At 50.3% G+C, this 13,517-nt stretch overlaps 1 protein-coding gene across 2 annotated transcripts in view; it reads left to right on the top strand.

Moving 5' to 3' along the window:
• The first annotated feature begins 1,045 nt into the window (after positions 1–1,045).
• BSN (bassoon presynaptic cytomatrix protein) overlaps positions 1,046–13,517 on the top strand; it is an 88,469-nt gene continuing 75,997 nt past the window's right edge. The window contains exon 1 of one of the 2 annotated variants that reach the window (XM_054640055.2): positions 1,046–1,338. In XM_054640055.2, coding sequence (XP_054496030.2) covers positions 1,178–1,338 — 161 coding nt within the window. In that variant the 5' untranslated portion in view covers positions 1,046–1,177. The remainder of the gene's footprint in view (positions 1,339–13,517) is intronic. The other variant, XM_077184494.1, reaches the window with a different exon arrangement.

Here is a 13,517-nt window from a genome sequence, read left to right as displayed (position 1 = left end):
CGGCGGTGGCAGCGCGTCCCTCCGCCCACGGGGACCGGCACCGTTAATTACCGCCCCTCATTAAGGGCGGGAGCGGGAGGGAGCCCTGGCGGTGCTCTCTGACGTCATGGGCAGCCTCCGACCTCACACAGAGGGAGCGTGGCCATTGGCTGAGTGCTGTGTGACCTCATGGAAAGGGCGGTGCTGGGTGGCTGAGACTGGCACTTAGGGACAGTGTGTGAGCCCATGGGCTCAGCCTGTGATGTCATAGGAGAGCAATGGTGGTTACTGGCTGGTTTCTGGGTGGCCATGGGAAGGACAGGGTTGTTATTGGCTGAGGCTTCATCACCTCATCAGCGAGCCTGTGACATCACAGGGAGGCGTGTGCTCATTGCCTGGCTGAGAGCAACTGCCATGATGTCATGAGGTAGCAGGGTGCTCACTGGACAGTAGCATGTGACATTGCAGGGCTGCCTGTGACCTATCAGGGAGCACAACAATCACTGACTGGCAGAGTGTGACATCACAAGGCAGTGCATGACCTTACCATGGCACAAGACACTCATTGGCTGGCAGGGTGTGATGTTCTTGGACAGCTCATGACATCATGGAGGAGTGGGGTGCTTATTGGCTGATGTGGTGTGATGTCCTGGAGCAGCCTCTGACATCATGGAGGAGGCAGATGCTCATTGGTTGTCAGGCTGTGACTTCCAGGAGCAGCACATGACTTCATGAAGGAGGGGACACCTCAGTGGTCAGTGGTGTGTGACATCCTGCAGCATCCCGTGACCTCATGGGTGAGCGGGCGCTCATTGGCTGTTGCGTGTAACCTCATGCGGGACTGCGTGCCCATTGGCCGCCGGTCCGTGACGTCACGGCAGACGGGACGCTCATTGACGGCCAGCGCGGGAGCGCGAGTGGCGCCGCCTGGCGGGCGCGAGTGCCGGCGCTGCGCGGCGCCGATTGGCCGGCGGGCGGGGCGGGGCGGGGCCGGGGGGCACGTGCCGGTGGGGCCCCGCGGGGCGGGCGGCGATTGGTCGAGCGAACGCGCGCGTGCCCGCGGCGCGAGCGGGCGCGGAGGCAGCGCATGCGCGGGGCGGCGCGGGCGGGCGGCGATGGCGGCGCGGGGCTGATGGCGGCGGCGGGGGCGGCGCTGCGCTGAGGGAGCGGCCCCGGTCCCGGTCCCGCCCGGCCCGACATGGGCAACGAGGCCAGCCTGGAGGGCGGCGGCGACGACGGGCAGCTGCCGCCCGCCGCCGCCGCCGCCGCAGGGGCCCCGCCGCCGCCCGCCGCCGCCGCCGCCAAGCCGCCTTCAGCACCGGGCGGCGGCGGACAGCTCCCGCCCGCCGCCGGGCCCAGGTCAGAGCGCGGGGCGGAGACCGGCGGGGGGCGCGGGGTCGGGCGCGGGCTCTGGGCTGCGGGGGGATGCCAGGGCGCGGGGCACGGCTGGGTGGGGGTGTGGGCACAGGGGAGCAGGGGTGGCGGTGCGGGTGTGGGGGGGGACACGCGGGCAGGAGGTGCGGCCGTGTCGGGTGAGGGGTGCGCGGTGCCGGGGTGCGGCCGTGAGCTGTGATCGGGGCTGGTGTGGGGCGGGCTGGGCTGTCTGGGGGCAGGAGGTGCCGTGGGGTGCCGCTCTGTGGGGCACGTGCAGGCGAGCGCAGGCAGGGGAGACAGGAGTGTGCACGGACTGCGAGCCGAGAGCAGAGACGGGGCGGCTGTGGGGTGTGGGCAGCAGGGAGCAGGCAGGTGAGGGAGGTGCGCTGGGCTCAGGGAGGTGATGGAGGCACCCGAGGCAGGTCACTGCTGGAGGGTGCAGCCCCAGGGGGGCTGGGAGCTCGGGGACACCTCTGGGTGCTGGGGAGAGCAAAGGTGCGATTTGGGGCTGGGTGTGGGACAGGGATGGAGTGCCCGGGGAGGAGTGTCGTGTTTGGGGGGCAGGAGAAGGCAGGTGCTGCCCGGTGGGCAGAGGTCCAGCAGCAAGGAGGGAAGCATAAGGAGGAGAGAGGGTGGTTCAGGGTTGGTGGGTCTGGTCGGGATGGGGGAGTGGTGCCGGGCAGCACACGGCTGAGAGCACCGGGACATGTGAGCACCCCACACGTCGCTGCCCCAAATGTGACCACTCCCAAACGTGGCCACCCCAAGTGGAGCCAGCACCAAACGGGAAAGGTCGTTATGTAACAGGAGGGACATGCAGCCCTGCCAGGAGTCATCGGTGCAAAACCTCGCAGGGAACTGCACCGAGCCGTTCTCCTTCTGCCAGGCAGTGCCAGCTGCGAGGGAGATACTTTGGAAGCGAGTGTGGGATAAGAGATATTCCTTAAAAGAAAAAAGCCAATCCTAAAACATCATCCTATCTGAAAAAATAAAGGCAAGGAGCAGAAAGTTGCACGGAGGGATGCGGAGGATGCGGTGGGTGGTTCACCCTCAGTGTGTGGCCAAGGCAGGGGCATTCTGGGCTCTTCACCTAGCCTGGGCAGTGATGAGTGCTGCTGGTCTTGCCAGTTGTGTTGCTTCAGACAGGGAAAATCCAGGTGGGAGGCTGAGCAGGAGGCTGCAGTCTTGCCTGGCAGTGGGCTCTGTCTTGCTGGGCTGCAATGGCTGCTCACAGGCACACCGTAACATCCAGTGGGCTTCAGGGATGCTACAGCTGTGGGCAGGCTTCTGTCTGTAAGATCCCTGTGAGCTTTCACACAATGAGTGTGAAAAAAATAAGTCTGAGGAAAATTGTGCTCATTTTCCTTTACATTTTTCTCAGTTCCCCTTGCTAGAGAGTCACAACCCCTCTGCTTTGGATTCTGCCAGTGAAAAGTTGTTTGCAGCTGCTCAAACAATTTAAAATTAAATACCTGTGGGGCTGTTTAGGCTGCTGTAATGAGAGAAGCCAAGGAAGCCATGCAGGTCTGCTGTCTCTGTCCAATTCTGGCACTGCTCCTCCATTACTGTCCAGTGTCTGTGTTGGCTGCTGTGCAGTGCTGGGGGTTCCAGGGGCTTTTAGGGTGCTGGAGCATGCAGAGCTGCTGGGTGGAGGAGCAGAGTCTGTAGCAGAGGCCATCCATGCTCCTCTCCTGCCAGAAACACCAGGTTGTTTTTTCCGGCCATGCTCCAGCCCTCGCACACTGAGCTGATGCTCCTGTGCCTCCTGGGAAGCTGCTGCTGGGGAGCTGCCCTCCCTTGCAATTAATTAAAGCAATTAAAGAGGTGGGCCAAGTGAGGCTGTGCTGTGGAGCAGCAGTGGGATGGGGACGATGCTGAGCTATGCCAGTGTTTAAAACCTAAGCGTGGGAGGGGTGTGGGGGGCTGAGATGACATGGAGGGATTTTAATTCAAGGTAGCAAAGTGGCAGTGAAGGGAAATGAGGCCTCGAGAAGAAAGTCGCTTTTGTGAGGGGCGGGAGTGGGCACATAAGACAGACCATATGTTGTGGAAGGTTCAGCAGAGCACAGGATGTGCTGGCCAAGCAGTGAGTGTGCAGTGCAAAAGGTGCTGCTCCAGAAATCTCAAGTGGTCAGAAAAAGTGAGTTTCTTTCAATATCAGAGCAATTATTTTTTTTCCTTTGAATTAAGTAACCTAAACCCACATGTAAGCCAGTGAAAACCACAGTAGTATGACTTTTCTGTGTCATTTTCCACAGTTTGCTTTGTGATACACAGAGAAATAGCCTGAATACCTTATAGGGGCTACCCTGGATTTCGGGCTCTTGTGTTTAAATCCATAATAACAGCTTCTAAGAACTGTGCATCCACTATGAGGATACTTCAGAGAGTAGAAACTGCAAATAGGAGTAGCATCTTCTCACTAAGTTGCAACGTCTACCACTATTTATGAACTTTGAGTTTTTGTTTGCATGCTTTGCTGAGGCACGGGGGAGCAGAAGGTTGGAGGGAAGCTGGGAGCAATGCTCAGCTCTGGGGTGGTTTGGCTCTGCCAGCAGCTCTGGAAAAGGCCAATATGGTGCAGGGTTGCATTGGCAAGGTGTTTTCAATGCAGAGCTCACCCTTGTGCAAGGAGCTGCTGGAATCTCACCTGAGGAGGCTGCGCCTGAGTCTGGTACTCCAGCAAGGAGAGATTGAATCTGGGGAGGGAGGGTAGGGTTGCTGCTGGTCTGCTCAGACAAACAGAGCCTCTAGCCTGAAAGGACATGAATGGCTGGGGCATCATTAACCTGTAGGATCAAAGGAACCCAGGTTAGTTGCTCATGCATTTGGACAGAAAGCTTTGGACTGGCAAGTTCTAGTCTGTTCCTCCAGAGAGAGCCCCTAAGCAGAAGGCACAAGCTTGTTTCATGGGATGGATGGATGGATGGATGGATGGATGGATGGATGGATGGATGGATGGATGGATGGATGGATGAAAAAGGCTTGGATGGCAGAGCAGGGATGATCCCAAGTTCAGAACTGTAGCTTGGGGCACAGAGCTTTACATGGCTGGTTTTCCTGGTCACCTGCAGAAAGACTTTAGTGCTGCTTCTGATTGTATGTGCCTGATTTATGTTGGATTCATTCAGGTTTTTGGTCTCTCTGCTGCTCAGCTGTGGAGCTTGCAAAAGGCTCTTTTTGACACCTGGATGCATGAGCTCAGGCTGAAGGATGGGAGAGGGGAAGAGGGACAGTCTCCTGGGAAGCATTGAGGACCAGCCACAAATTCAGGGGCTGTCTGTGGGAACAGCAGTGCTTTCAGTGCCGCTGTTTCTCTGGAGCTGGGTGATGCACACTGCAGACAGCCAGGCAGGCTGGGAGGCTGGGGGGGAGCTTGCTCCCATGGCACACTGGCAGAGGTGTCAGGACCTTTGTTTTCCACACTGTAGGTCATATTCCAGTATTTTTTAAGCCTCAAGATAGGCTGTGAGCTGAAGGTCTTGAAGCTACTAAGAGGGAATCTCTCCAGTACTGTGTGATAGCACCTTTGGCATAGGCTGTGTGCTCCCTTGGAGCCTTCCCTTGGCTTGGAGCAATGGCAAGGCAAGTGCTGATCCTGTTTACCCTGCTGTACATTCAGCATGGCTCTGTTTGGCAGGTGATGGAGCTTGAAGTAAAAAATCTGGTGTTAGGGAAGAGCATAGGAGAAACAGAACTGAAAGAAAACCCTTTAAATCAGAGAAACTTTGGACAAACCCTTGCAGTTTGGATGCTCTCTTTTACCCTCTCAGAAACTCACTTGAGTGTGCTTGTTTGCTTGCCATAAAGTACCATCACAATGAGAGATAAAAAGTTTATACATAAAGATAATTGTTTAAAAAAAAGCAACTTTGCCTTTTTCTTTTTAAACGGGCACTTTTCCCAAGCTTGCAGAAATAATCAGTTCATGTCCATTTTCATAATGACTGTGCTAGAAATAAAACCAGACTGTGTGATGGGAAGTCAGGCTGTGGAGAGGGCTCACGCTCACCTGGAGAGCCCAGAGAGCCAGCTCCATCCTCATTTCCATGCTCTGCTCTCCCCAAAGGCTCTGAGCCCTGCACAGGATGGGGCAGAGGCATCACCATCAGAGGCATTGCTGGGAATTTCCTCAAATATTAAAATAGTTTTTCCCTGGCTGAGCCATGGACTGGCAGCTGGAAAAGCCTGCCATGCTTCTGCACTTATTGAGCATTAGTTTATTTGCTGCAAGACATTTGGAGGGTCAGGAGGGAACTGAGGCTGGGTTTCAGTGAGGAGGGGAAGAACAGATACGCAATGTTTTGAGATCATTAAACTTGTGTGAGCAAAACAAAAAGTAAAAGGAGTAGAAAATGGTGTACATGATGGATCAAATCAAAATATTTGTGGTGTTAAATACCCCATTGGGCATCAATTTATCTTCTCTCATGGTGGGCAGGTGGTGCTGGCTGTGACACAGTGCTTTGTGTATTGTGATTGCTCTGACAGCAGCCATTAGGCCACTGAATCCAGACGGCACAATTCTGGGTGCTTAAGTAACTCCAAAACCTCTTCTGGGAACGTGCTCATCAATATTCACAGTGTTTGGCATCAATTATTAATGCCTTTATTTCCAAAACAAATACACAGATTTGCAGTCTGCCTCACAGGTTGGGGTTTCTCACTGTGGGATCCAGCCTGGATGGTGGATCTTTACCCCTCGCTTTTGCTGGGTGAGGGGCTCCTGGGGATGTCCCTGCAGTGTCCACTTCTGCTCAGAAGGGATACAGAAGAATTTGGAAGGATTGATGTCCTTTGCTGTGTCGGCTTGTGCTGAAACGTTGGAGGAGTCCTGGGCTTCTTCTGGTACAATTGGAAGCCGTGGCAGGGCCGCTCCCTTTGCACTGGAGAGCTGAGTGCTGATGGTCAGCCTTCTAGTGGAAGGTGTTCCTGCCCATGGCAGGAGATGGCAACTAGGTGATCTTTAGGGTCTCTTACAACCCAAACCATCCTGATTCTTCTGCTGATGATGAGGAATGGAGCTGCAGCTCAAGTGGCCACATCCATTGGGGCTGTTGGGTCCCTCCACATTGTTGCTCATGTTGAGCTGGCTTCTGCCTCTCCACTTCTGCTTCTCCAGCGTGCTGCAATAAAGCTGTTTCTTTTCTCTGCTGTGTGAATCAAGCACATATTTGATGTTTCCCATCATGTCTCCAATTCAGTGCAAATAGATAGTCAGTGCTGTGGCATATTCCTGCAGTTTATATGAGTTTGGGGAATACTTGATGTGCATCTGGACTGGCAGAACACCACAGCCTGCCTGCCACACAGCCTCTCTGCACAGCCGTCTTCACCGCTTCCCCGGCTGGGGCTGACACTGGGGCTGGCCCAGGGTGTTTTTCCAGCAATCCTTTTCCAACATCAGATTAATTTCCTGGTGTATGAGGTGCCCCTTGGGAAGGATGGGACAGGCAGTCAGGGTGCAGAGTGCTTCCCAAGAGCAGGTAGCTCAGTAGGGTGAAACGGTTTCATGGCAAAGGCGTTATCATTTTTCACTAAATGTGACAATAACATTATCGTGTGGAGTTTGCTGTTGAGCACTGCTGCTCCAGGATGTTCCTTGGGTTTCTTTTTTGGCCAGTGAGTGACAGCAAGTGCTGATGGTCATCCTGGTCCCACACATCGTAAAATGTTATTCATCTTGAATTTGAGATCGTCGCTGTTGAGCCATCACTGTGTTTTCAAATGTCTGTTTGAATGACAGATCTGTTATTTTTGTATCAGTCTATGAGCACGACTATTCCTACGAACAAGGTTTTTTGTCTTTTTTCGTGCTTGGGGGTGCTAAGCTCCAGCATGACCCCGAGGTGCTGCTGTGCAGCCTGTCAGTCATCGATGAGCGCGTCGTACCGCTTTTCATGTCACTGATGCTGGGAAGTTTTTATGAATGTGGTGAGCTGGCTCCTCTCTGAGAGTACCCAGCACCCCCAATGGGCTATTTAGGAGCCTGTAAGAGCAATCAGCATCACTGGACCCTATTAATGCTGGCCTGGGCTTGATGGCGTGGCTGGAAGGGATGTTCATGAGGTGCTCTGCTCATGTTGAATACCAAAGATGACTTAACCACTGATGGTGGTGTCTCACTCACTCTTGGTCTCTGCAGTTTTCCTAGTGTGTGTTTGATATTGAAGAGAGACCCCAGCCCCATTAAGAGACTGGAGACAGTGGGCTGGAAGGGCAGGAGACAGCAGCTCCCTGCCCATGTTGAGCTCCCCAGAGACAAGTCAAGGAAAGCACCTGTGAATACAATTTTTATTTTGTTTTCTCTTATTATTTGTGTAAGTGCCATGGTTTGGCTGGAGATGGGAAGGGAATGCGCCCTCCAACCTGGCTGCTGGCACTGGGGGCAAAGATGGTTACGATGGCTAGCAAAGACACACCTCTGCAGTTCAGAGGCCTATGCTAGCCAAATGGTAATGAAATGGATGTTAAGAGTGGGCATAAATAAGTGTAGAAGCAGTTTGCCAGATGGAATAATGGGATATATGATCACAGAAGGTTTAAGTAAAACTGTCGCCTCTGAATATACAAAGTTGCCCTCAGTCCAAAACTATAGTTTCAGTGATAAGCAGCAGATTAGCTGTTCTTACTGGCTTCATTCCCCCCTGAAGATGTGATTAAATAGTTTGGTGCATTCTCTTTTTTTGAAAATGATTTAGTTGTGTTTCTAGGTCATTGTCAATAGAAGGAAAATGTTCATATAGTTAATGCAGTAGAGTGCGTTAGGCATCTTCTGAGAGGAGCTACAACACAAACCCCTCTCCTGCCCAGTCTGTTCCCAGACCTCTCTCCTGCCCCTGTCCTTAGCACAGGAAGGAAGTGCCTTTACACCTTCTCCCTAGAGCAAGAAGATGAACATCTCCATGTGGAGACTGTTAGTGCTCCCTGGGCTGGGCACAGCTGTCCAAGAACCAAGTGACTGCAGTGGGATGTGGAAGGTACTGCTGGGGAAAGGTGAAGCACAGGGCTGGGGGAAACCTCAGCCATTTCTTGCTGGTAGACACCATTAGACCCTCCCATCACACCCCTCTATATGAGGTAATGACTGAGATCCTAAATGAGACACTCTTCTCTTATGGAGGCAGACTGAGAGAGCTGGGGGTGTTTGGTCTGGAGAAGAAAAGGGGGGACCTTAGAGCCACCCGGACCTCTTCTCTTGTCATGTGTAGGTCCTCATGAGAAGAGCATTTCCTGTCCTCTTGGAGGGTTTTGATAGCTATAACTGAACTTAGAGCAAGCAAATGCTGCATAGAAAACCCATCCATGGTGCTTGGGAAATGTTGCAGAATTTTGAGGGTTTTTGGGCATGTGTGACTAACTGCTCTTCACTCGGTTCCAGGACCTGACAGGGACCACAGGCTCTCAGACATGACAAAGCAGTTTCCCACGCTGAACAGCTTTCAGATGAGGATTTGACAGCTCCTCTGACAGACGTAGAAGAAAAATCACATGAATCAAAATGTCATTTGGTTTAGATGTGGCCAAATCCCACATTTCAGCTGGGATGTCCAAGAGTGGCAGGACCTCCTCCATCCAGCCTTACATAGCAGGGACACTTGCAGAGGCCAGATGTCAATAGCTGAGAGCAGCCCCTGAACCTTTTTTTCTCTTTGTTTCCTTGCATACCAGTGCAACATTGCTTTCTAGCCTGTCTTGAGTCTTTCCTGGCCTTGGGGGCTCATGGGCTCTTCCAGCTGCTGAGAGGCTCAGAGCCTGGTTACGGTGGACATCCCTTTGCAGGACCAGTCCTGAGGGTTGTAGCATCCTAAATATTATTTTGAAATCTGCCTTTATTTATGGACTTTTAGCTCTGTTAGGAGATGCTTGGAGTATGCAACCTCTTCTGGCGTGATCTCAGAGTGCTTCTCAGGTTGCTTCATCCTCAGAAGTTGTATGGGGGTATGAAGTCAATGTGAGATGTGTCTTAAGCTATTGAATGAATCCTGAGGGGTTTGGTGTTCTTAAAAACCCACCTGAGACCCAAATGGGTCTGCCATGGGCTTTCCAGTAGAAGAAAGAGTCTGTTGGTAGCTTGTGCCCTTCCTTCATCAGTCTAGACATGAAGAGTACGAAGAGATTTTGCCATATTTCATGTCTGCAAAAGGATGAAGTTGTGCGTGGGAATTACTTGCAAAGATTGACATGTTGTAGCTGCTAACCACCCTTTTTTTTTATTATTATTTAACCAAAAAACAGATTGCAGCCTAGGAAAAACAGCATGTTTTTTTTTTCTTTCATCTTCTAAAGAAAACATTTCACTTATAGATATGTGAATTTATGCGTTATAAAATAGGAATGGTTGAAAATTGGAAATGTATAATAAGTTCTTAAGGGACTTGGTAATTTGCCTTTGTCGTGTGAAAAAAACCCAAATCAGCTGATAGTACAAAGCTTATGAAAGGCTGGGGAAAATGTGGGGCTGAACTAGATCTTTTTCCATGTTGACTCCGAATTGTACTTTTTCTTTTGATGAAACATGAAATTACTTTTAATTTATTTTGTTTCAATCCTAGTTACATAAACTATTATTTGATTGTACAGCTGGACTGAAAAACTGTAGGAGGTCTCACATTTAGGATTTTGCTGCCTCTCTCTCATTAAGCCTACAGCCTGATTTCTTTAAATGCACCTATTAATCTTCTTAGGGAGACAAATTGTTGTTTGGTTGGGTTTTTTCTCTCCTTTTTTTTTTTTTTTTTTTAAACACTAACCTCCCAGTTAACTGGCAGAGTAAACTCTGCTGGTTTGCAGCCTTTGCAGGTAGGGCTGTGCTGCAGCTGCAGTTCCAGCAGTGCCTGTGGCCTTGCTGGGCTGGGTTTGGTCTGCTTGGCTTAAACACCCGAGGTGGTCACAGCCTGAACTGTTCTCATCGTGCTCAGCAACAACCTCCGAGTCGACAGGAAGGAGTAAATGTATTTTTTTCCATTTTAATTTTGCTCTAGGCTACTTCAGTAGTTCATCTGTGGTAACTTGCCAGAGAAGTGGCTGCCCCATCCCTGGAAGTGTTCAGGGCCAGGCTGGATGGGGCTTGGAGCAACCTGGTCTAGTGGCAGGTGTCCCTGCCCACGGCAGGGGGGTTGGAATGAAATGATCATTAAGATCCCTTCCAACCCAAATCATTCTGTGATTTTATGAACTTCTGTTGCATTTTTGATTTCCAGTCTGAGACTCATGGGGTTCCAGGTTTGAGACCCATTAATGTAGTCCTTGTAGGACTAGCAGTAGGACAAAAAGAACTCCATGCTGTCCTCCAAGTGTGCAGATTTTTCACATATTTTCACTCAGATGCATCAGCTTTGTTGTCTCCTGCCCACCCACGATAAGCCACCATAATTTGGGTTTCTTCTTCCCTGCTCATCACAGGATTTCTCAACACCCTGGGCAAGAATTGGTAGCGGCCCTTCGGGATGCTGCCCTTTCAAACCTTCTCCACTCTCCTCTGCTGGGAATGGCTCTTGGGAGGGTGAGGGAGCTGCTGTCAGTCTCAAGCACATCCCTGGGCTGCAGCAGCTCTAATATGAGCTGGTGAGATGTCTGGAGCAGATAGTGCTGGAGCACATTGTGCTGGGGCCGGGCAGCAGCGGCCGCTTTCCGTGAATACTCCTGACGCCGGCGGACGTGAGGAGGTGATGGTGGGTGTTGCTCTCATCCCTGTAAAACAGACCATCCTTTGTATTCAGGGCAGATCTGTAGTCCCAAGGAGCAAAAATATCCAAGCCTTCTCCTTTTCCCACCTGTATCTAAGTTGTGGATGTTTTGCTTGGGAATCCTGTAGCTGGCGAGCACAACAGGAAAAGAGGTTGTTTTTGTTTATATAGTGTATTATATGGAACCTTTTGTGATGGTGGTGATTTTCAGAGCCCATTTACCACTATATTGGATGAGGTTTTGACTGGTTACACACTGCAGTTATAACAGAACATCAGTTCCTGTTGGAGTGGAGAAGATGATCCCTATCACTACATTATATGCCACTGATTACCTCAACCTGGCAAAAATAAGGCATCCAGAAACATCCCTCTGGGAGGAAGCTCTGAAGTGTCCTCTTAGGCATTCCTTTTCTGCTTTATTTTATCTGCCTTTCTCATCTTCCAGGCTCTCCTCCTCCTGCATTGTTAATGGATGTTAAGCACTGGTTAATGGATTAGGATAGGATTCCTCTTGGCCGGACAACTCAGTTTCATCCAACCCATGTCCATGATTACCTATTTAATTTTGATTTATTATTAAGTGAAAATATAGACCCAAACACTCTGAATTGACAAATTATCGCACCTTTCTTTTTCTTTGAAATATGCAAACAAAAACCAACCAGCTGCTCTGGTAGGAATAAAGTGTCTTCTCCTTCTCAACTAAAATGTCTAAAATTTGCTTCACTTCCCAACTGAACTTCTCAGCCTTAAATTTTACCTGCTGCCATTTCTGCCAAGCTAAGCCTTCCGAGGGTTCTGCAAGGACAGATACATCAAATATGCAGTTGCCTCCATCTCTTTGGGGACAAATGTTCTGGGCTGAGGTACGTGCAGCAGGGAAATGCAGGCAGGGACAAGGAGCCTCAAAGAGTTGCAGAAGCTGGAGAAATGTTTTCCTTTGATCCTATAAAGAATTTGGCAGGGGAATTTCTGAGTCTTCTGTTTCAAAAGTACATTTAAACAAAACAGCTTGAGATATTGAAGTTGATGGTGTCTCTGACAGTATTGGTAATGTATTGTTCCTTGGGTTTCCTTTACCTTTCCTGTTGTGAATAATGAGTTTTACACATAAAAACATAATTCTGAATTTGGTTTGCTATTCCAGTTCATATCTCTGAAAACCAGAAAGTGCAAATCTAAGACACAAAAACACTGATACTGAGCCCATCCAGTGCCAGCCCCCGGGCAGTGTCCCACCAGGCTCTTGCAAGCAGAGTCTTGAATAAAATACATTTCTGGACCCTGTGAGCTGGTGTGGGGAATGTCAGGTACGAAGAAACATCTGCAGCTGAGAAGTGTTTCTGAGAAACATAACCTGATGTGAAGATTTTGTTTGAAGGCACCTGGCCATGTTGGACACAGATTTCTCCTCCTCACAGGGAAATGTGGGCTCATCCGTTTCCAGGTACCCCTCCCCATGTGCTGTATTTGGAGCTCTTTGTGGGGGATCAGTTGATGGCTGTTTCCTCAGTCCCTGCCCAAGTGATTTCTTGATTGCTCTTCCACACCTCAGCTATCTGCTCTCCTGGTAACCTGAGGCAACAACAAGGACCTAAATGGCCTGAGGAAGAGGTAAAGGGACTATTATGAGATAGCCAAAATGTGTAGAGGTGCAAAGACATGAACTGCAGGATGGATAAAAATGCTATGGTTTTTCACAGACACACACAAAAAATTAGGTGCTTTGTTTCATTTGCTCAGGCTCAGATAAATGAGGGTGCAAAGTCAGGATTTTTTGGTTGCTGCACAGTCACCAGGAGCTGCCTGTCTCTCTGCAGTATGGCACTCTGATTTCCTCTCCTGGAAATTGCTTTTTAACTGTGTTTTTCTTTCCTTTTTCTAAAAATACAAACCAGTTTCTTTCTGGTCTGTCATTACTGCCTCTTTTTTAAAAGCACTTCTCTTTCTGATGGATCTTCCTTTTTTTTATGCCTGGAATGAATGTTGTTCTCCGTTCTGGGCTGAGTTTGGTTGACTCAAGCTGTCATGGAGATGGATAATGATACATTTTTTGCATCAGATTTTAATTTTGGAGCATGGGTGGAACTCATCCAAAAGAAGGGCCCTGCAGTCTTCCCAGTTTCTTAATGGTTGAATACCAACTTCTTGTGGAAGGTAGAAGTCTGGGGAGCCTTGTGTGGTGTGGACATGACTGGAGATGTTGAGCTGTTGGAGCCAGACGCCTGCATTGACCCTTTTTGCCCACCTGTGACAAACGGTGCTCGTGTTGGATTCCTGCTGGTGCAGCCAGCCAGCACCTGCAGGAATCCATCCAGCTCCTGGACAGAGTCAAGCCTGAATGCAAAAGGGAGAATTGCAAAACCAGACCTTGGTGCCACTCTTTGTGGGGAAAAAGCCAGAAGCAAGTCAAGGGAACAGGCTGCCTTTGCTCTTCTCTTTGAATTGCTTTCCAAAATGCGTTTTTCCCAA

This window comes from Agelaius phoeniceus, chromosome 11 (genome assembly GCF_051311805.1).
Source record: "Agelaius phoeniceus isolate bAgePho1 chromosome 11, bAgePho1.hap1, whole genome shotgun sequence".
NCBI classification, from domain to species: Eukaryota; Metazoa; Chordata; class Aves; order Passeriformes; family Icteridae; genus Agelaius; species Agelaius phoeniceus.
This window is presented reverse-complemented; position numbering and strand designations above follow the sequence as displayed.